The 21,632-nt window shown below is 42.0% G+C and overlaps 1 protein-coding gene across 1 annotated transcript in view; it reads left to right on the top strand.

Moving 5' to 3' along the window:
- Positions 1-7,010: 7,010 nt before the first annotated feature.
- map1b (microtubule-associated protein 1B) overlaps positions 7,011-21,632 on the top strand; it is a gene marked incomplete at its 5' end in the record, with an annotated part of 56,911 nt that continues 42,289 nt past the window's right edge. The window contains 2 exons of the mRNA XM_080743748.1: positions 7,011-7,125; positions 12,383-12,484. Coding sequence (XP_080599874.1) covers positions 7,011-7,125; positions 12,383-12,484 — 217 coding nt within the window. The remainder of the gene's footprint in view (positions 7,126-12,382; positions 12,485-21,632) is intronic.

Raw genomic sequence — 21,632 nt, 5'->3', positions numbered from 1 at the left:
GCTACTCAAAGATTTGCCATTTCAGATCATGACAAGTGACAAGCCAGTGGACCAATTACTGTACATGAGTTATATTTCGTTGTTGTCGGGTGGAAACCTTGTATGTCCAAAACCGTTTGTTTTGTATTTATCATTTTAAAAATGATTTAAACTAGTGAAAACAGCCGATCTACAAGCACACAACGCCTCGCACCGCGAGGCGTTGTGTGCTTGTAGATCTGCTGTTTTCACTACTTTTGTGCACCGGCCTTGTATGATGAAGCAGGGCTTTGCTTTGCGAAAAAATGTATACATTTGAAACTTGGTTTCTGCCCGACAGTGACGATTTACTTTGTAGGACGCCCAGCCCCCAAAATGGAACGAAGGCCGACATTTTATTTTTATTTATTTTTCCTCATGGCCGGCCTGGACCTGCCGGGAATGAACCGGCCGTTCGGGAGTTGTCCCGCTTTTCCCAATGGCCAGCACGTCCCTGACCCTCATACCCTCCAGCAAGAGTTAGAATCTATTAACAGTGGTTCCCCTTATAAATATAACAATTTGCTGTGAATCCCCACATGGCCACACCCACACCCACCCTCCCACCCATGCACGCACGCACACACACACGAATACACACACACAATGGACCATTACTGTAATAGTCCAACTTCTACCATGTACAGTATATCAAGGCATAAAGCTCGGATGTAAGCACCAACATGAAAATCACTTCAGGTCCTGCAGAGTGATGGCCGCAGCCTTTTGTATATTTAATGCGTCCGTCCATTTCTTCCCCAGCTGTGAGTGATAAATGTTTGATTATGCTGTATCATCCAAGGCCTCCTCCGGTGGCCGCCACAACAACACGTGACCCTTAAGCCCAGCCTTGTTGTCTAAACCAGTGGTTCTCAAGCTTTTCAGGCTGGGACCCCACAAAAAAGAATGATAATTTGAACTGGGGACGCCAAACCTTGCAAGTGTAGGAGTTTAGGCATTACATTTAGTTTGACTAGGTTTCCACTAATGAATATTGAGAAAATAGTTGAACAAGCTCACAACGCCTCCCAAAACCCATTTTCTCATATTATTTGACAATTTGGCCAATGTTCGACCAGTTTCTATAGTATTTTCTGTTTCGTAAGTGTCTATGGAGTTAACAATACTCTAATAGACCCCCGGGTGTGGTTATGAGAATATGTGTGTTCCCTGTGTATTTTTGGTTTCGAGTCAAAAGGTCCAATCGAAATACACCGCTTTAATGACACCATGTATCATCCCCTCCCCTTTTTGAAAAGGTGAAAACCAGGTATATATAATGAACAGGTGGGTGTGGCCACATAAAAACAAAAAAAAATGCATTTGCTGAACACTTTTTTGAAAAGATCTTCCTCCTATAATCATAATACCTGAATATAAGGGGTGGGGAGGCCTATCATGGGGGTGCAAAATCGGTGGGTATTGTTTTAAAATATTCCTTAAAGTAAAGTAAAGGAGCTGGGAACGTCTCCTTTGGCACAGTCAACAGCCAATAAAGAATGGGCTGTTTTATTTTATTTTATACCCTCTATCACTAATAGGGATGGAGCTCGTTAATTTTTATTGATAATGAGCGCCTTATCGATCCTGCTTATTGAGCCGGGCTTTTATCAAGCCCACTATTGAGCGTTTTCTAATATTTTGTGGAACGATGTGAGATGGCAAATTCTGAACATAACTGGTATCTTTTTTTATTGGCCAGTTGTTGTGATAGTGAGTTTGTGGCTGACCACCATCTATGAAGATGACAACTGACAAAAGTAACAAATATTATCATTAAATAATATCATTAAATATCATCAACACAATCATTCATTAGTGTGCAATGAGTGTTAAATGGTTTATATTATGGATAGTACTGTAATCATTTCTTTATCGCCTCTTGTCTTGATTGTTTAAACATGACATCATGGGCTGCTATATGCTCAATAACAAGCTTGATAAGCCATAAGCTTATTGATACCGGGTACTCAATAAATCTGTTATTGGGTTATCGAGCTATACCCTTGATCAGGGCTCCATCCCTAATCACTAACGCTGCAACTCACCCAGACACCTGCCTGTAGAGAAAAACAGGGATGGGGCAGGGAAACACACCCCTATGATGTCACTGATCATCCTGAAGGTACCCAAGACCCCACCCACCTCAGACATCAGCAACATTATGAAAATCACATAAACAAAATTGTCCTGGTGAAAATCTCCCTACGTTAGTGTTCTAGGGTTAAGAACTTGTTGCGACCGAAGGTCGCAGTTTACCATGAAAAATGTCACAGCTTGTCTCCGTCTGTCTTGTCTTGTCTTGTCTTGTCTTGTCATGTCTGTCTGTGTGTGTGTGTGTACACATTTTTACAGTCTATGGGTTGGTTCCCTTGTCACTGTGACATCACAGGTGATATTTGGTAATTTGGTAATGCCCACATATGGGCATGTTTTGACATAACATTGTTGACTATCATGCAGGGGTCTCCATATATGGGTAACTGGTCCGATATGCATCACTGGCCAGATGGCCAAGAATTGGCGCAACCTCACCCTAAAGGGCGAGGTCGCATGTCGCCCCGAGGCGTTTTATTATTCCAAATTCTTCAAGATTTTTCAAGATACAGTATGTCCCAAGTATATTAGAGTTAGAGAAGGGGTTAAACAGATCTTCTTGCTAGAACTATGCCGTGGACCCCCCCTACAACCCCCCCAAGGGCCCCTGGAACCCCCCTCCCCCCTTTTGCTGAAATATTTATATGTAAGGTGCAGCCGAGGGGGGGGGGGGCCCCATGTCTGGCTGCTCCCTTAGGGATGACGTTTTTAAGTCAATAAAGCACCTTGTGTGACCCCGTCCATGAGACAGAATCACATTAGTGAAGCCTGTCAGAGGGAACCCCCTTTGTAAATAGAGAGAGAGAGAGAGAGAGAGAGAGAGAGAGAGTGTGTGTGTGTGTGTGTGTGTGTGTGTGTGTGTGTGTGTGTGTGTGTGTGTGTGTGTGTGCGTGCGTGCGTGCGTGCGTGCGTGCGTGCGTGCGTGCGTGCGTGCGTGCGTGCGTGCGTGCGTGCGTCATATTCTGCACTTCGCATTACACATAAGCAAACGTACTGGTAAAACTGACAGTCATACACACACACTGCACACGCACATATGTATACACACGCACACGCGCGCGCACACACACACACACACACACACACACACACACACACTGTCGGGCAGAAACCTCGTATCTCCAAGTTTCAAATGTGTATGTTTTCTCGTGAAGTAAAGACCTGCTTCATCGTACAAGGCCGTCGCACAACAATGGTGAAAACAGAAGATCTACAAGCACACAACGCCTCGCGGTGTGAGGCGTTGTGTGCTTGTAGATCGGCTGTTTTCACTAGTTTAGTTCATTTTTTTAAATGATAAAAACGAACGGTTTTTGGACATACAAGGTTTCCCCCCCGACAACAACGTTTTGCTGTCATGTTTTTTATCTTTTGATTTGTCTTTCCCCAGAGGCTCTGTTGTCCCCTGTCTTTAACACTCGTCTGTGTTCTGATATTTCTTTCACGTGAAACGTTTAGTTTGGTTTCTTTCACGGTGAGAGAATAACCCATAAACCCTAGTCAGGGAAAATTAGCAGAATACCTGTCAAACCTGGGAATACATTCCTTACCAAACAATTTCTTCACCAATGTGTTCGTAAAGGTGTCTAGTAACATATCTAACAACGATTGAAATTCAACCTCCCTAGGAGAATCTTTGTCAGCTAGGGTAATTCTGGGTCTCATTCACTTCCCACTACTAAAAGGGAAAAAATGACTCCCAAAAAATATGCGTTAAGTGGGATGTGAGGGGTCTAACTAGGTGTTTTTAATTATTCTGAATCCATTGCAAGTATTTGTTTTGCACGAAAAACATTCCTTGGGCTAAAAATGGACCCCCATACCACTGTGAAAAGTGATAACTCATCACTAAACCATAATTTTTATGGGCTGTATTTAGCCCAATGAATGTTTTTCGTGCAAAACAAATGCTTGCAATGGATTCAGAATAATTAAAAACAACTAGTTAGACCCCTCACATCCCAGTTAAAGCATATTTTTTGGGAGTCATTTTTTCCCTTATAGTACAGTGTATAGCAAGTGAATGAGACCCAGAATTACTCTAGCTGTCAAAGACTTTCCTAGGGATGTTGAATTTCAATCTTTGTTAGATATGTTACTAGACACCTTTACGAACACATTGGTGAAGAAATTGTTTGGTAAGGAATTTATTCCCAGGTTTTTATCAATATTCCCTTACTAACAGTCAGACTAACAGTCAGGATAAACAACTGAAATTGGAAGCAATGACGCAAAGAAATGAGCAGACATGGGAACTTAAATCCTACTATGTTAGTTCCTCTGATCGTTGGACTGATCATTAGAACGGGTACGCATTATTGCGTATTATTTTATGCTTTAGCTATAAAAAAAATAGCAGATCTACAAGCTCACAGCGCGGCACCGAGTGCCGCGCTTGCGAGCTTGTAGATCTGCTATTTTAGAAAAATCGTGAACGTTTGAATTGACCCGATTCTATAAGTGTCTTCTAAAGGTTTTTTGAAAAATGCATGTTTCTACGTCAGTGGTGCTCAAACTCTTTCATGTCAAGGACCCCTAGAATGACATGTATTTGGCCACCGACCCCCGTCTCAAAATATTTTGTATCAGGGACCCCCCAGAAGCAAATATTTGAGTTACAAATGTTCACTTTAAAAATGAGATATTCAAAGATTTGCACACATTTTTTATGATTTTTCAAAAATAGCAGATCTACAAGCTCGCAGCGCGGCACCGAGTTTGTATATCTGCTATTTTTCAAGTTAAAGCATTCCATAATTCTAGGCCTAAATGGATTAAAATGCTCTGGAAATGCACATGGCCCACACATCTGACCATGCACTTAAAGGGGAAGGTGTACTCTGCAAGCCAAAGAGTATACATCTTCATGAAGTCACATGACCTTTTTCTTACCGGTATAGAGTAGTGAAGTGTGACGTAATTTACACATCCTACCTGGTTTGCGGTTTTCTTCCCCCATTCTGAATTCCCCTAGACCTTTTTTCATATCGCGTCATATAAGAACTGTGTTCAAATGATCTCAGCGGTTTGACTCATATAAATATGAAGAATAAACTGATGGTGAAAAAACGTTGTTACTGTCGCCGAATTAGTTACATTTTCGCTGGCTTTATCACTTATGAGTGACTGACTATCATAAACCATACAGAGCCACCTCGTCGACAATATCGCAAAGACCATTTGTTTATTTTTGGACCACAATGCTTATATGAGACGATTTAAGATGACCCAATGTTATTCTCCATAGAGAATTACTTCCGTGGAACCAGGGGATGAGCGAGTCACGTCATGACTTCATTGTTCTATTTCCTCACAACAACAACTCTAAGGTATATTGACATAGTTACATGTTGAATATTAGTGCTTAGTGGTACTCCCCTTTAACTAGTAGTCAGAAAAGGTGCGAACCACTGTTTAGTGAACAGAAATAGGGCAGTTATTTAGAAACATTGATTGAAATATGGTCGCCATCAAGTAAGGGGTCAATTTCCCTGTTTCCTGACATTTTATTATACGAAACAGGACTCCCTCACAAACACATGCAGCTGTTTCATATTGTTGCTTTTAATAACAGACAACAGCCCCTTTATTAAAATACAAAATAATAATAATAATAATATATATATAATGACCTGACGGTTGCTTATCTCCCGATTAGGGAGTCTTACTGGTAAAATATTTAAGGAGTTTTTAATTTTACATTGTAGCCAATTATAATGTAATATGGCATATTTGGCTTATTAGCCATATAGCCAGGGCTCCTCATCCTTTTAAAGGACAACTTGACCACTTTTCAACCTATCTCCACATAGCCTAATGTTCACATAAAATAACTATACATATGAGGAGGGCTGTGGGCAGTTCAGAATCCCGCCTACCAGTGACATCATCGTTATGCAGATCTACAGGTGGATTTTTTTTTTAAACATTTAAACGTGTATTATCACTAGAACAATGGCTTTCATTATAGCATGGTAACCTTTCAGGAATAGAAAGCCTGCATGCAGTTTTTATAATCTTGGATTCCCCGTCGATGATGATGTCTCTGGTAGGCGGGTTTCTGAACTGCCCACTCCTTTCACAAACGAGTAGTTTTATTATTTTGCTATTTCATCATGAATATTAGGATAACATGTTCATGAATAAATATATAGGGTATATGGGGTTAGAGCGCTTGTTTTAGTTCACCTTATGGGCTGTCCCTGCAAGAAGCCCATGTCTCAGTGGTAGAGCATTTGTTCCTCCCCATTAGTCCCACGCAGGTGAATGCTAACCTGGTGAATGCTACTATGCCTAAACCTGCTACTATGCCATATAATTACATTCAGTTGCTCTGTTTTCTTTCTTTACACTATTTATCTATTTATACTTGTGTTGGATATACATTTATACATGTGTCTTTCTTTGTTGTTCCAGTTGCTTTGAGCTCACTGAAGGATGACATCAGCCTGTGAGTGTGCGAATTTCACCCTCTCCTCCTTCTCCCCGGTTACTGAATATGAGACACACACACACACACACACACACACACACACACACACACACACACACACACACACACACAGTGCGTGGTGACGGTGTCTGGTCTGCGGGTATAAAAGGGCTGGGGCCACTCCTATCGGCGTTCAGCCTATACTGTAGCTCAAGTCTGGAGATCCAACGCCTCCCTGCTTCACTGGCTAACGGTGTGTGTGTGTGTGTGTGCGTGACAGTGCGCGTGTGAGAGTGTGCGCGAGCGCGCGCGTGTGAGTGTTTGGGGCCGTGCGTGCGTGGTGGAAAACACAGAAGGATCTGAGGAGAGGAGGATGGCGACTCTTGTGGAATCCGCAGCGGTGATGGAGACGCTAACGTTGGGCACCAGCAGCAGCATCATCAGCAGCAGCGGCGGCAACGCCATGGCCTCGCCGACGTCCACGCACTTTGTCGACAGCAAATTCTACCTGCTGGTGGTGATCGGCGAGATCGTGGCGGAGGAGCACTTGAAGTGTGCCATTGCGGACATCGAGAAAGGTAAGGCTGAGCCTGAGAGAGGAGAAGAGGAGAGGCTGGGTTGGCATTTTTTCCAGAGGAGCGAGCTTTTTTAGAGTCCGCAGTGGCGTCAGTTCAGAAAAAGCTAAGGTATGGCAACAGGGCGCGCGTGCAAGACACCAGTCGTGTTGCCATACCTTAGCAACAGGCACGATGAATTTATTTTAAGAAATACATTTTATTATTTCCCCCCTGTCGCCAAGGTATGGCAGCTGCCGTAGCTTTGCCATACCCCAATTGACGCCTCTGGGCTGTCCGGCGGTGGGCGTCAACAGGCGCACACAACTCTCTAGATCACAAAAAGCGTGTTATGGTGAAACAACTGCGTTGAAGTTATAATGTTGTTGTAGCCTATTCCGTGCTCCCTCCGTACGACGGTGTCGCACACATGGGAATACATAAAATCCTCACGCGGAATTCAGGACAGATTGGAGATGATTCTGATTGTGAAAAGGGGAAAAACGCCCTGAAACAATACCACCCCCCACCACCTCCCCCTTTAGTTACTGTCTGTCCCGACCCTCCCCATCCGTAGGCTATAGCAGGTGTTTACAGGGGAAGGGGCGCCGATTACTCATACAGATCTTGGACTGCGGCCAAAGAAAGGCAGCGCTACGGTGGCCGAGCCTTGACTATTGACGCATAGATGGGATGGGATGGGAGAAGGAAAGATGCTGAATCATTCTTGTCAGCTTTAGTATTTCTTTTAGCGGACTTGATGATGATCCACGTGTCTGCGCGCTATGGATGCTGACAACATTGGCCCCATGATCGGGCTGTTATTCCGATATGAAAAAGCAAAACAAAGGCAAATGGTGTTTTGGTGATCACGATCGGTGTTCATAGAAACAATACACGGGGGGGTTCGGGTTCAGGGAAGTTATAAGGTCTCACTGTCTGGTGGTGGCCTCTTTAAAGTCAAACTAGAATTGATGACATAGGCCTGATAATGATGGGAGGGGCTGGGGATCAATATGGCAAAACTATATTATCCAATAGCCTTTATCCGAAACGTTTATCCGTTAAGATCTTAATCCATTAATGGGTTGCTGCGCGTTAAATGCGCACTGATTGACACAAATGTGTGACAATCAAAGCGATGCCATATGATATGATGCAAGGGCGGGTTTGTGAGCTTGTAGATCTGCCATTATTTCAAATGATGATACCTTTATTAGGCTACCCAACTAGTGGCTATGGCTTCAGAATATTACCCTGCCCTTTGTGCTAAATTCATTGTTGTGAGCTTTGAGATCGTCTGTTTTCGGGGCGCATCATCATTATGTGTCCGCCACATGCATGCATCATCACCCCACACACACCACAGGCACGTCCCGCATCCAGCTGTCTGTCTACCGGCTAGTGGGCGTGGCCCGATCCGCACTGCGGTCCCTACGGAAAGTCGTAAGGAGCGCTATTCACATAGATATGGCCATGATGATGAGCCAGAGTATGTTGCGTAAAGTGTGGCCTACGCCATTGGTTCTCAAAGTGGGGTCCGGGGACCCCCAGGGGTCCTTGGTGGAGGTCCTAGGGGATCCCCAGCGATAGATAGTTAGGCACCAAATGGACCTTTATGGGTTTGTAACTCAGATAGTGTACGTGGAACCAAATGGACCCTTATGGGTACAGGTCCATCTGTTAGTACACTCTGTGTTAAATTAACTTTAATTTTACAATATAGGCCCTAAATTGGAGTCCCAGCCTAATGCATGTCAAACTGGGGTTCCTTGAAATTAAAATGGTTGAGAATCACGGCTAGAGTTGTAAAGATCTTGTCTTATAGGGGGTCCCTGGCACATATTTTCAAAAGGGGGTCCGCAGGCATGTGACACGTTTGAGAACCCCTGGCCTAATATATAGGCTACAGGTTGTTTGACACCAGGCATAACATAAGATTGTGCGTGCCAGCTTAGGCTATTTGTTTGACTAAAATAATGTGACGGTATCTGTAAACCTTGTAGGCTAGGCTATATACTGTATATGCCTAAGCTATAATAGGCAGGAGGAATATAGGCCTATTTGGTAGCCAATAATAGCCTTATGGAAACACTTTGTTTACTTCCCTGCCCTATCACAAATAATAAGAAAGAAACATCATGAAGACGTGTTGATGCCCAAGCAAGTGAGTGTGTCATATATACTGTATATATAGCTTAAGTGGATCGATTAATATTTAAATCAGAAGTATTGAAGTAACATGATGCGATGAGACGAAGGGAATTTGAAAGGATTCTTATATTAAACCTGTTCAATTACAAATGGCTTTCAGTCATTGTGCATTGAGGTTATTGTGCAGGACCTTCCATGATTTATTTGTTGAATCAATGCCATATCATCACGGATATTTATGTGTGACAACATTGTTGATGCCATTGTTGCCCCCCAACCCTGAATATTCTGTGAATACTGAATAAAAAGAAACAATAGCCTAATCATCTATAAACAACAAGTCATAGTCATTGTTTTTAGAGACCCATTTCCTTATTGCTGTCTTCCAAACACACATCATGAACCACATACATAGCTAATTTTCTGGATTGTCATGTGATGGGCACTTCGACTTGCCACGCCCTTTGTTTTAGGCTTGGATGCCTTAGTATCAGAAAACAGGATCATGTGATAAAGATTTACAGCACTTATGTATTCTGTAATGCATAAGCTTAATATCACATCTCAATTCAAAGTCCTATTTTGTGGTGCATGGATAAAGTAAAAGGCAGTGATTCTCATTCTCAACCCTTTTTAATTTCAAGGACCCCTAGTTTGATAAAGCATTAGGCCACGGACGGGGGTCTGTGGCCTAACGCATTATCAAACTAGGTTTTGATACGGGTTTTACTGTATCTATGGAATCCCAATCTGCGATGTCAAATCCTAAAGCATGGCAGGCTAGGGCAGTTGTTCTCAACCTTTTCAGGCTGCGACCCCCAAAAGAATCATATTCTAACCCCCCTATCCTGACGAGCACTCATAGTTGAGGCATTACATTTTGTATAACAGTTCTATTGTGAAAATATGCAGATCTACATGCTCACAACGCCTCGCGTTGCGAGTTGTTGTGATCGTGTAGGTCGGCTATTTTCAATTTGGCCAATGTTTCATTTGTCATTTTAGAGGTATTAAAAAGTCCTTAAATTGTAACTTTAGAAATGTGCAGATACCCTCTATACCCTTAAACTGTATGTTGGTTTGTTTACTGTTGAGTGAGAAAACAATGTGGCACATTAAGTTAATCAACTGGGGACCTCCTAAAATAGTCTTGGGACCCCCCTGGGGGTCCTGACCCACATGTTGAGAACCCCTGGGTGTGTTGGATTTAGGTGTGCCCCTCAACCATGGGTGTGCCACCGCACAGCGGTCAATGCTTACAGATTCCTCACACACCTAAATCGAACTCATCCATTATATATTTGATTAGCTGCAGCAGCTGCGTTGCCTACGTCTGTGGTTCTCAACCTTTTCATGCCTCGATCGGCCAACATAATCATGTTTTTCTAACTATGGGGACCCTCCAAAAGTATCATATTTGAACTGCCAAGCACTTGGAATTGTGGGAGTTGAGGCATTACATTTAGTTTGTCTCGAGTTCCGCTGATGAATATTGTGAAAATGTCCGATCTTCAAGCTCGGAGTCGGGGCCAAAACAGCTTGTAGAACAGCTATTGTCAAATTGTTTGCCTGTTTCTTATATTCGGCCAATGTTTGACCTGTTTTTATTGTATAGTTTGTTGATTACGTTTAATGCAGCAATGGTCTTTTCTCATTTCATTCCATTTTAGCTTTAAAAAGGTATTTTAGACCCCCTTGGGGGTCTCGACCCACAGGTTGAGAACCACTGGCTTACATCACCATCCTTAAGGTCACCCTTATGCAGCCTCCTGCTTCCTTTTTTTACGGTGAAGCAGGAAAATAAACAACAAAATCAGCCCATGGTTTCGCCACGCTGAGCCGCATTCAGCGAGATGCAAGGTTTTCACTAAAAGGCCTCTCCCCGTGCGCGACCGCTGCTGATGGCGACTTATTTCTATGATCAAACTACCCGGATTTATGGAAATGCTCAGACCAAACCTGTACATAAAACGCTTAATATAATATATCGTCACTGTCGGGCAGAAACCTCGTATCTCCATGTTTAACATTTGTATGTTTTTCTTTAAGTAAAGCCCTGCTTCATCATACAAGGCCCTCGCACAAAAGTAGTGAAAACAGCAGATCTACAAGCACACAACGCCTCGCACCGCGAGGCGTTTTGTGCTTGTAGATCGGCTGTTTTCACTAGTTCAGTTAATTTTTTAAATAATAAATACAAAACGAACAGTTTTGGACATACAAGGTTTCCACCCGACAACGCAGATATGATAATATTATTGTGTTCTGTGTTTCCTTAATTTTAGAAAGGGAACGGAAAACGGACCAACGTTTCCTTTGTTAAATAAAGGGCAGGGTGATAAGCATCACTCATCTCAGAAGGCTGGTGTTGAGCCTGGCCCACTGTGGCCCAGGGACAGAGCAGAAACGGCTAAATGCATACTGTATGTCTGGTTATAGATTTCCTCTCATGCCAGAACAGAACCTGTTCTTGTTCGGTTTGCCATATTGAATGGCAAGGAGTCTATACAGGCTCAAACAGGTGTGTGGGATTTATAATGAAACATGTATGATTATGTTTAGACCTGTTCCAAACGTTTTAATTTTAGTCAGGATGTTGATTTTTTTCCCCAGGCATCAATTGAGTACCTGTGACGAATAACAGTCATTTTTTTTTATATAGATATTTTTTTGATTTAGCAGACTGTAAGCCACAAACTAGTCATTTTTAATCTGTTGAATTCTTAATGCACTCCCCCCTCATTTTGTTCAATTGTCTGTTTTAATGTTATCTGCTAAGTCCATAAAATATGGACTTATGCCTCATTCACATACAGAAAAGCCAAGCTAATGGTTGGCTTGGCAATTCAATGTAATCTCTATGCAAACCAGCTTTTAAAATTTCCAAGCTGGAAAAAAAGCTTGGAAATGTTTAAAGCTGGTTGGCATAGAGATTACATTGAATTACCAAGCCAACCATTAGCTTGACTTCTCTCAGTGTGAATGCAGCATAAGTTGTTGGTCTCAGGTACTCAATTATACAGATGAAAAGACACATTTGACTTGTTCATGTCGCCATTCCTCCTCCTTGTTATTCTTTCTCTTCTATTGATTTTTCTCTTCTTGTGTTTCCTCATACACCATCCAGGAATCCGTTCATGGGACACCAACCTCATTGACTGTAACCTGGACCAGGAACTCAAGCTCTTTGTGTCCCGACACTCCGCGCGTTTCTCTGCCGATGTCAAAGGTAAGACAGACAGACAGACAGACAGACAGACAGACAGACAGACAGACAGACAGACAGGCTGTATTGACTTTGACCTCTAAGGACCTTCCAGGAAGAGTGCTCATGTGCGCCTTGCGGTGACACGCTTCCTAGTTTCTTCTTTTTTCGCACTGATTTTTGATACTGCACTATTAGGTTGTTAGTGTTGGTAGTTTCTGAGTATTTTTGCTTTGTTTAACAATGACAGTGATATACTTGTTTGCACTAACTAGCATTGACTGCTATGGTCTCTTTTGCAAGACACTTTATGTATATATACTTATATATTATTCGCCCCCTCTATTGATGCACCTTCTCCTTATTGGTACTGTACTGCTCTTGTCTTTGTTTTGTTTTTTTCCCTCTTATCTATCTTTCTTACGTCTCTGTAACTTTGTAAATAACTGTATACTGCTGTGCTACTACTGGACAACTAAATTTCCCCCTTGGGATAATAAAGGTATCTATCTATCTAGACAGACAGACAGACAGACAGACAGACAGACAGACAGACAGACAGACAGACAGGCCTTGCACAATTCAGCTGTTTTCGTGATCGTGGCGGCCCTGAAGACAGACAAAAACTGTCAGAGAAACCAAGTCCAGACTCAATACACTGTTAAATCAGTAAGTGTTCATTTGGCTCTGAGAGGCTATGAAATCCCTTTCTCCGTTTCCGCGATTTGTTTTGTCTCTTCGCATCACAGTCTGGAAATGATTCAGTTGACTCGTATTTCTCATAGGCATTTCTGAACGTCCCTTGTGACGTAGGCGAGGTCGTTGCTGATTGGATGTTGTTCCAACGAATCAGAGTATAGGGTTAGGGGAGCTACGTCATCAGCCAGCCAATACACACTGGTGTAAGTGGCAACATGTTAGCCAGCCACATGAATAAGGGTCGCTTAACAACAACGCCATCTGCTTTACTATTGTGACTTTTTTTTTTTTTTTTTTTAACTCAATTTTTATTAAGCACACAAAACACGAGGCCAAACAAGGCAAACAGAGATAAAACAACTACCAAAAGACAACAAAAAAACAAGACAGAAAAACAAAAACAAAACATTGAACAGGTTGGGCTGTACATCTTATGTCGACAATTAAAGATACAATCTTCAGTACAATGTCTCTATTCTAAGCAATGTCCATGGGCTGTTGAAAGAGAATCCATTTTTCCCAATATTTGTCTGATTTGTCCTCTTGTAGTCTAAGTATAAAAGTTAGCCTTTCCATAGTGTATATTTCTTTTATAATAGAAATCCAATCTTCTTTAGTTGGAGGATCCTGTTGTAACCAGCGACGTGTAATCGCCTTTTTGCTTGCAGCTAGGAAAATCTTAATTAAGTATTTATCAGGTGTTAAAATCTCTTCTGGGATATTTCCAAGTAATAGCAAGGTACAATTCAGAGGCAACTCAAAAGACATTATCTTTCCCATGATGGAATGTACATCCTTCCAATACTCTTCAATTTTAGGGCACGACCAGAAGATGTGAGCATGGCCCACCCCCATGTGACCACACTGTCTCCAGCATGGCTGAACAACTTTCAATTGCTTTGATTTAATTTGGGGTGTTATGAAAAATCTAACCAAATTCTTCCAACAGAACTCCCTCCACATTCTTGAGCTGGTGGATGTACACTGTGTGTTGCACATATTTTCCCACTCTTCTGTAGTAATACTTATCTCCAGGTCTTTTTCCCACTTGCTCCTAATATACTCTGTGGAGTTAGTTCTGGATAATACCAAGCCATTATACAATTTAGATATTGATCTTTTGGACTCCGTTTTATAGGCCTGGACAAAAACCTTTAACAAATCATCACTCGCAGCCGCAGGTTCGGTCAACACCACCTCTTCCCTAAAATACTCCCGTAGTTGAAAATATCTAAATAAGTCCTTATTAGTTATTGTTTGTAGTCGACATGCTTTTTTGATTTTTTGAAAACTCATTAATCCTTTGTCATCCATTATAGTACAAAAAGAGGTGACATCATCACGAACCCACCGCCTAAAGGTATGATCATATACTCCAGGTTTGAAATCTGGGTCATAAGCAGGCCACCTCAACACCCTGATCGCCCTTTCCATTTTAAGTCGATTCACCACTTTAAACCATGTCTTCAAAGTAAATGTTGTGAGTGGGTCCAATATGGTATAATAGGAATTAGCCTGTTGTTTATTTCCAATCAATGTCTGGATAGGGATGTCAATCGATTTGGTTTCAAGATCTTTCCATTTGGATTCAACATCTTTATCACACCAACATATTAACGGTCTTATTTGGGCTGCATAGAAATACTCCCTTAAATTAGGTAGAGACATCCCTCCCTTGGTTTTATGAAGTTGTAGTGTTTGGTATCTAATTCTCTGCCTTTTCCCATTCCATATAAATCTGGATATCATTTTGTCCCACTCATTAAACTGCTTTTCAGGAACCTCAACCGGTAAAGACTGGAAAAGATATAATATTCTAGGGAGCATATTCATCTTAATTGATTCTATTCTAGAGCTGAAGTCCAGGGGTGACAGAGACCATCTTTCCACATCCTTTTTAATTTGGGTAATTATGGGTTGGTAATTTGCTTCATACAGTTTTGAGATATCCTTAGTCAACCATACTCCCAGGTATTTAATCGATTTCAATTTCCAATTGAGATTACAACATTCTTCCATTTCTTTCGAAGGCTTTTGATTAAATAGGAGTATTTGCGTTTTTTGCACATTGAGTTTATAGCCCGAGAACTGACCGAACATTTCCAAGGAGCTCATTCATTTGGGGAGACAGATGTCAGGGTTTTTCATATATATTAATACATCATCAGCATATAGTGCTATCTTATGCTCTGATTCATTTATAGTGATTCCTTGTAATTGTGGGTCTTCTCTGATTGCCTGTGCCAGTGGCTCTATAAAAATCGCGAACAGTCCTGGGCTGCAAACACAACCTTGACGGACTCCGCGTGTCAAAGTGAACTGGTTTGATAGGTGACCATTTATCTTTACCCTTGCTGTGGGTTTGGTGTACAAAGTTTTGAAACATTTAATTGACTCTTCATTAAAACCAAATCTTTGGAGTACTAGGAATAGGAAGTCCCAGGATACAGTATCGTAAGCTTTAAAGGCATCTAAACTTACTAATGCTGATCTTACTTTATGTTGTTTTATGTGGTTCATAATAAGTAACGTCCGTCTTATATTGTCCTGGGTCTGACGGCCTCGGATGAAGCCTGTCTGTCCAGTATCTATTAGATCAGGTAAAAAAGTTTCCATACGTCTCGTCATAATTGAGGCATACATCTTATAATCCACATTCAATATAGATATTGGCCTGTATGAGTCGCATAGTTCCTTATCTTTGCCCTCCTTGGGAATCACTGTTATGATTGCATCACTCCATGAGGGAGGAATTTTTCCCTCCTTAAGCGTATAATTGAAAGAAGATAAGAGTAACGGCATGATTTCTTCCCTAAAAGTTTTAAACCACTCGGCCGGTAGGCCATCACTCCCTGGTGATTTGTTTGTTCTGAGATTAGAGATTGCCTTATCTATTTCCTCTGGTGTAATTTTAGCCGTCATAATTTTATTTTGTATTGCTCCAATGGAGGGCAAATCCAAGGAATCCAGAAATGACTTTGCGGCTTCTTCGTTTACTTCAAAAGGCTGTGTGTAAAGGTTTCTGTAATATGTCTCAAAAGCACTCTCAATGTCATCCAACTTACTGGAAATCTCCCCCGTTTGAGGGTTTTTGATTTTATAAATTGTGTTTTGCGCCTGTTGTTTGCGTAGCCGCCTGGCCAATAATCTAGTAGCTTTTGGACCAGATTCATAATATGTTTGTTTTATAAATCTACATTTTTTCTCAAGGTCATTTTTATAAACATCATCTATTTCCTTCCTTACATCCTTAATCTGCTGTAGTAATTGGTCATCCCTGATATTTTTATGTTGTTCCAATTTTTGTAATTTTGTGATTACATTTCGATATATGGATTCCTTTGCTTTCTTTAAAGTTGAAGCAATAGCGATCATCTTGCCTCTAAGTACTGCTTTAGCAGCATCCCATACCATTACTGGACTAACCTCACCAGTATCATTATCCTGTATATATGTTTTAATATCCGATCTGATGCTGTCGGTGAGTAACTTGTTATTTAGAATACCTGTATTTAATCTCCATAGTGTATTTCTTGGTCTACTATCCAGATGTAAGGTCATATGGACATCAGCGTGATCAGATATATCAGTAGTGCCCAATGAGCAATCTCTTATTCTGTGTCTGTCACCCCTGAACATGAATATATAATCAATTCTTCTATGAACACAATGAGGAGCTGAAAAATGTGTGTAATCTCTCTCTGATGGATGAAACTCTCGCCAAACATCAAACATTCCTGATTCATCTAGTAAGGCGTTTATTGTTTTGGTTTGTGATGACTTATCCATCTTATTATTTGTTGTATCCAATTTACTAAGAATATTATTTGTGTCTCCAGCACAGATCAATATTCCCTCAGACTGTGTTATTATCAGGTCAAAGATCTGTTTGAAAAATGATTTGTTACTCCCTGGAGGGGCATATATATTCACCAAGGAGACAACACTACCCTCTATCTTGCATTTAGCCATAATATATCTACCTTCTTTGTCAACATAGTCGTTTATAAACTCAACATTTATGGCATTAGGAATTAGTATGGCAACTCCACGTTTATTCCCTGATTTACAGGAGCTATAAAAAGTGTTACGAAAACCAAACTTTTTGAGTTTCTCATGTTCCATCCGAGAGAGATGGGTTTCTTGTAAAAATATTATTTGTGCCTTTTCACGTTTCAACTTACTAATGACTTTACTACGTTTAACTGGATTATTCAGCCCATTTACATTAAGCGATATTACCGTAAAATTTCTATTAGACATCGTACTTGGTCCACAAAATATTGATGCATACAGCCCACATCACACTCAACACGTACACAAAAAAAACACATAGAAAACAAAAAAACACACAAAAGAAACCTCCAAGACAGGGGTGAAAACGCTGTTCCCCCTACCCCCCCAAACAAGAGTGAAGGGTCAGTCCCCGGCCTAGCCGGGGCCCCTTCTCTAGGTCTCGTACTCTCCCCATCACTTGGGTTTTCCCAAAACCTAGCCATAACCCCACTCAGTGGGCTCCTCTCTCCTTATATTTCAAAACAGTCCTATATATTCAAAGTAATAACTAGCCCTTGAGCAATATTCATTAGACAGTAAGATTCCCCCCCCCCCCTTCCCTCCCACTTAGTTTTTGTTTCCTTTTTTTTTTTTTTTTATATTATTATATAATATATATATTCTGCTATCTTTATATGTATATATATACACACATTCCTTATGTTAATGTACGTATTATTGTAATGTATTACACTATATAAAAGTGTATCTTCCCTCAATGATTATATTCGTCTAAAACACCTTACATTTAACTGACCACTCCACATCGGTCCCTTGACTGACTCTCCATGCGAGCCTGCGTATCATAAAGTGTCATCCCCTGTCCTGCACGCAGCTCCGTGCCTGTGCTACGTTGCTATGGTTACTATGACCCGGACGTGAAAAGCGACCGAGACGGTCACGAGGTGCATGATGGGATAACGAGTTCTGTATAGTAGCAACCTCGCCACATTAGCTAACAATTGTAGTTCTAGATTCGTGTAAACATAAATCATTCTCTCCACCTCCTACATACAACTATACATCACTTCTTATAGCACAATTTATGAAATACAAATCCACCTTATGCCAGGCCTGTACGTTAAAGGGATAACATAAAAAATCAGTAAGAGTAACATAGGTAGCCTAATATAAACGTAAACAGCAGAGCTAGCGGTAGCTCAAGATAGCAGCCATCGAGTGACCGCACTTCCAACCAAAATAGCCCCGCTAGTGTTTAGCTGAACATACGATATAAACAGTGGCAACTATACATAAAACCCCCGCTCCATACTGCCATCGGGAACCCCGTGGTACGACGAAAACGTCCCACAGCCCCGGGCCCCCGACCTCTTATGTTGGCATAACGTGAGGAGGTATATGCTCATATACATCTTAAAATATAATTACCACTTAGAAAGGAAAATAAATAAAACCCCAACCCTTCACTTCTAAAGACAACAGTAGTAGCTAACCTGGTCGTTATCTAGCCCCAAAAATAAAATATATATATATACAAACAAAAACGCCAGATTCCAAACAGAAGAGCAAGGTTTCAGTGGGAAAAAAAAGGGAAAGAGAAAGAAAAAATGCAATATAAATGTACAATAAACTCCATGTTCAATTTATACAACCCCTGCCCGAATCAAGACCCTATTTAAGTAGTAAAAGGATATATTTGGTGGTGACTCGAGTCTTTTTGTCCTGTAGTTCAGTTACTGATGGGGCTGAAGATAGCTGCTAGCCTCAGGCCAGGCCGCCGTTTAGAGTAACAACATTATCCTTCACGCTGTGGTCAGTGGTTCTTCCGACTCCGGGCCACCTTCTTCATCCTCTGGTGTTTGTTGGTTCTGGTCCCCTTCTCTGGCCGTCTCTCTTTCAATTATCCTCGCAAAGATCTCCGCGCCGTCTGGTTCCTCGAATGCATGGGTTCTTCCCAAGTAGGTCACCAGCAGCCTGCAAGCCGGCATCTTTACCCCACAATGGATCTTCATGGCCCCGAGTTTCTTTCTGACAGCGTCGAATCTTTTCCTCTTCTTGTAGAGGACAGCCGGCAGGTCCTCATGAAACCAAACGGGTCTGTTCCCAATCTCCAACTTCTTTTTTCCTCTGGCTGCTTCCCATACTGCTGCACGGTCTCTGTCATTCGGGAACTGCATAATAATGGTCCTCGGGCGGCCGTCCGTTCGTTCTCCCCTGCGGCCGAGCCTGTGCACCCGACCGAGGAAGGTTTTGGAGGTCAACTTTACTTTCAGCGTTTTAGGGATCCAATCCTCCAAAAAGGAACAGAGTACATCGTCAGTTATGTCCCTTTCTCCTGCGTTCACCAAAATCAAATTGGCTCTTCTGGATCTCGATTCCCCGTCGAGGACCTTTGTTTGCAACTCTTTATTTTCCTTCTCCAGTATCTTCACTCTGGCCTGTAGACCATTGATGTTGTCCTCGGCGTCAGAGACCCGGGTTTCTACTTCAGCCACTCGTGTCACACATCCAGCTATCTCCGTTCTTACACCTTCAAAGGCAGCCTCCATTCGGTCGAATCTTCCATTGAACTCTGCTTTCAAAGCCATAATTGCGTCCAAGACTGGGTCTGGCCGAGCTCCAGCTTCTGAGCCCCCGGCGTGGGGAGCCCCCTCCTCGGCCGCCATGTTGTCTCCACTCGCCTCGGTTCCACGCCGGTCGGCGTCTCCGCCTGACGAAGCAAACTCTATCTTAGATTGCCTTGTTTGCCGAGGTCTTGCTGTCTTGGAAGCATTAAAAGCCATCAGCGCGACTTTAGTAACTAATTGCTCGCTTATTTTGTGTAGGACGGTATATTTTTACATATAAATAGTATTAGTTTAAACGGAGGAGCGAGCCACACGTCTACTCAGCTAGACGCCATACCCGGAAGCCACTATTGTGACTTTTTTGAGATTTAGAAATGGAATTAGATTGCTCAGGAAACACTCAAAAAGTCTTATCTCATATTTACAAAATGTCTGAAATCGTAGGAAAAAAAACAAGACTTTGCTTGTATGTTAAGGAAAAGTCATGAAAGGGCAAATTTCTGAGAGTTTCCTGAGCAAACCCAAACCACCTCAAAATCCCCAAATCAGGCTCAGTCATGGGAGTGAACCAATCGCCGAAGACTGCCTCTTTGGCAACGCCCAGAAACGGCTGCAGTAGCAAGGGCTTTCGGACTGAATAATGGAGTGAAATGAAATGAGAATTCAGGCTGAGAGTCAGGCTAGGAGCTCCGGGCACTCAAGGTTAAAAGAGAGAACAGCCTTTATTTAAACCAACTAGAGCCCGACCGATGCCATATTTTTGGACCGATGCCGATGTTCGCCGATGGAGAGTGCCAGACCACCGATTGCCGATGTTTAACCGATGTTTTGTAATAATATAAAATAATAATAAATAGCCTAAACTTCCTTTTTTTACCAATGGTCCGGGGACCACCAGTGGTCCTTGAGGGGTTTCCAGGTGGTCCTCAGCTAAATGATAGAGATTTTGTAACCAAATGGACCCTCATAAGATCTTTAACTCTTGAGTGTAAAATGAAACCAAATGGATCAACGACAGGCAACGACAATATATTCTACGTTGTGGGTCTGAGTGGCTAAATGTCATCAAATGTTGGTCTAGATGATGAAGATGACCGATACATCGGGGAGATAATGACCGATGTCCGTTGCCGACATCGGGGTCCAAAAATTACGATACATCTGGTCGACCGATACATCGGTCTGGCTCTAAAACCAACATGTTTTGACTAAAAGTGGCCTTCATCAGGGCCTGGTGCCATTTGTTAACTGATGTTATACAGCGGGTAGTCGGGCTCTCAATGAAAAACAGGCTCTTCAACAGTGCAGATAACGAGCACTACTGCACTGTCTCATCAAGCAAATAATTCAGCTGAGCGCTCTCCTTCTCCCCAAACTATGCTAGGCGGCTAGGCTAGCAGTTTTCATGTGAAGTTCAGGGACATAGCAGCTAAATGTGGCTTTAAAAAATTACAAATTCCCATTGAATATCTTAATTACAATGAAATTGACGTGTTTTTTTTTTAAGGGCTACAGTTGTATAATCGCAACATTACACTCGAGGGTCTGCCTAATCACGGTTATCTGGCACTTCAGCCCTGCCTACGGAACTCGCCTTCGGCTCGTTCCTGCAGCAAGACTGTCGTGCCAGATAACCGTGATAATGCACACCCTCTTGTGTAATATTGCTTAATTTCACCCCATCTGATCCATGAGCACCTTTTCACTACAGCGTTTTAGCTCTTTTTATCCGCTGAGCGCCTGTTTGCCTCGCTCTCTCCGGCTCTTATAAGTGCTTACATTTACCGTGGAAAGGAAGTGCTTCATGCCTTCCCGCAGAAATTAACAGCTGCAGCGTTGTCCATTTTTAATACCTCATAAATTAAGCCTTTGAAAGAAATCTTACCTCA

The sequence above is a fragment of the Nannobrachium achirus genome (assembly GCF_963921795.1).
Source record: "Nannobrachium achirus genome assembly, chromosome: 15".
Taxonomy (NCBI): domain Eukaryota; kingdom Metazoa; phylum Chordata; class Actinopteri; order Myctophiformes; family Myctophidae; genus Nannobrachium; species Nannobrachium achirus.
The sequence above is the reverse complement of the archived record's forward strand: the minus strand, read 5'-3'. Positions and strand labels throughout refer to the sequence as shown.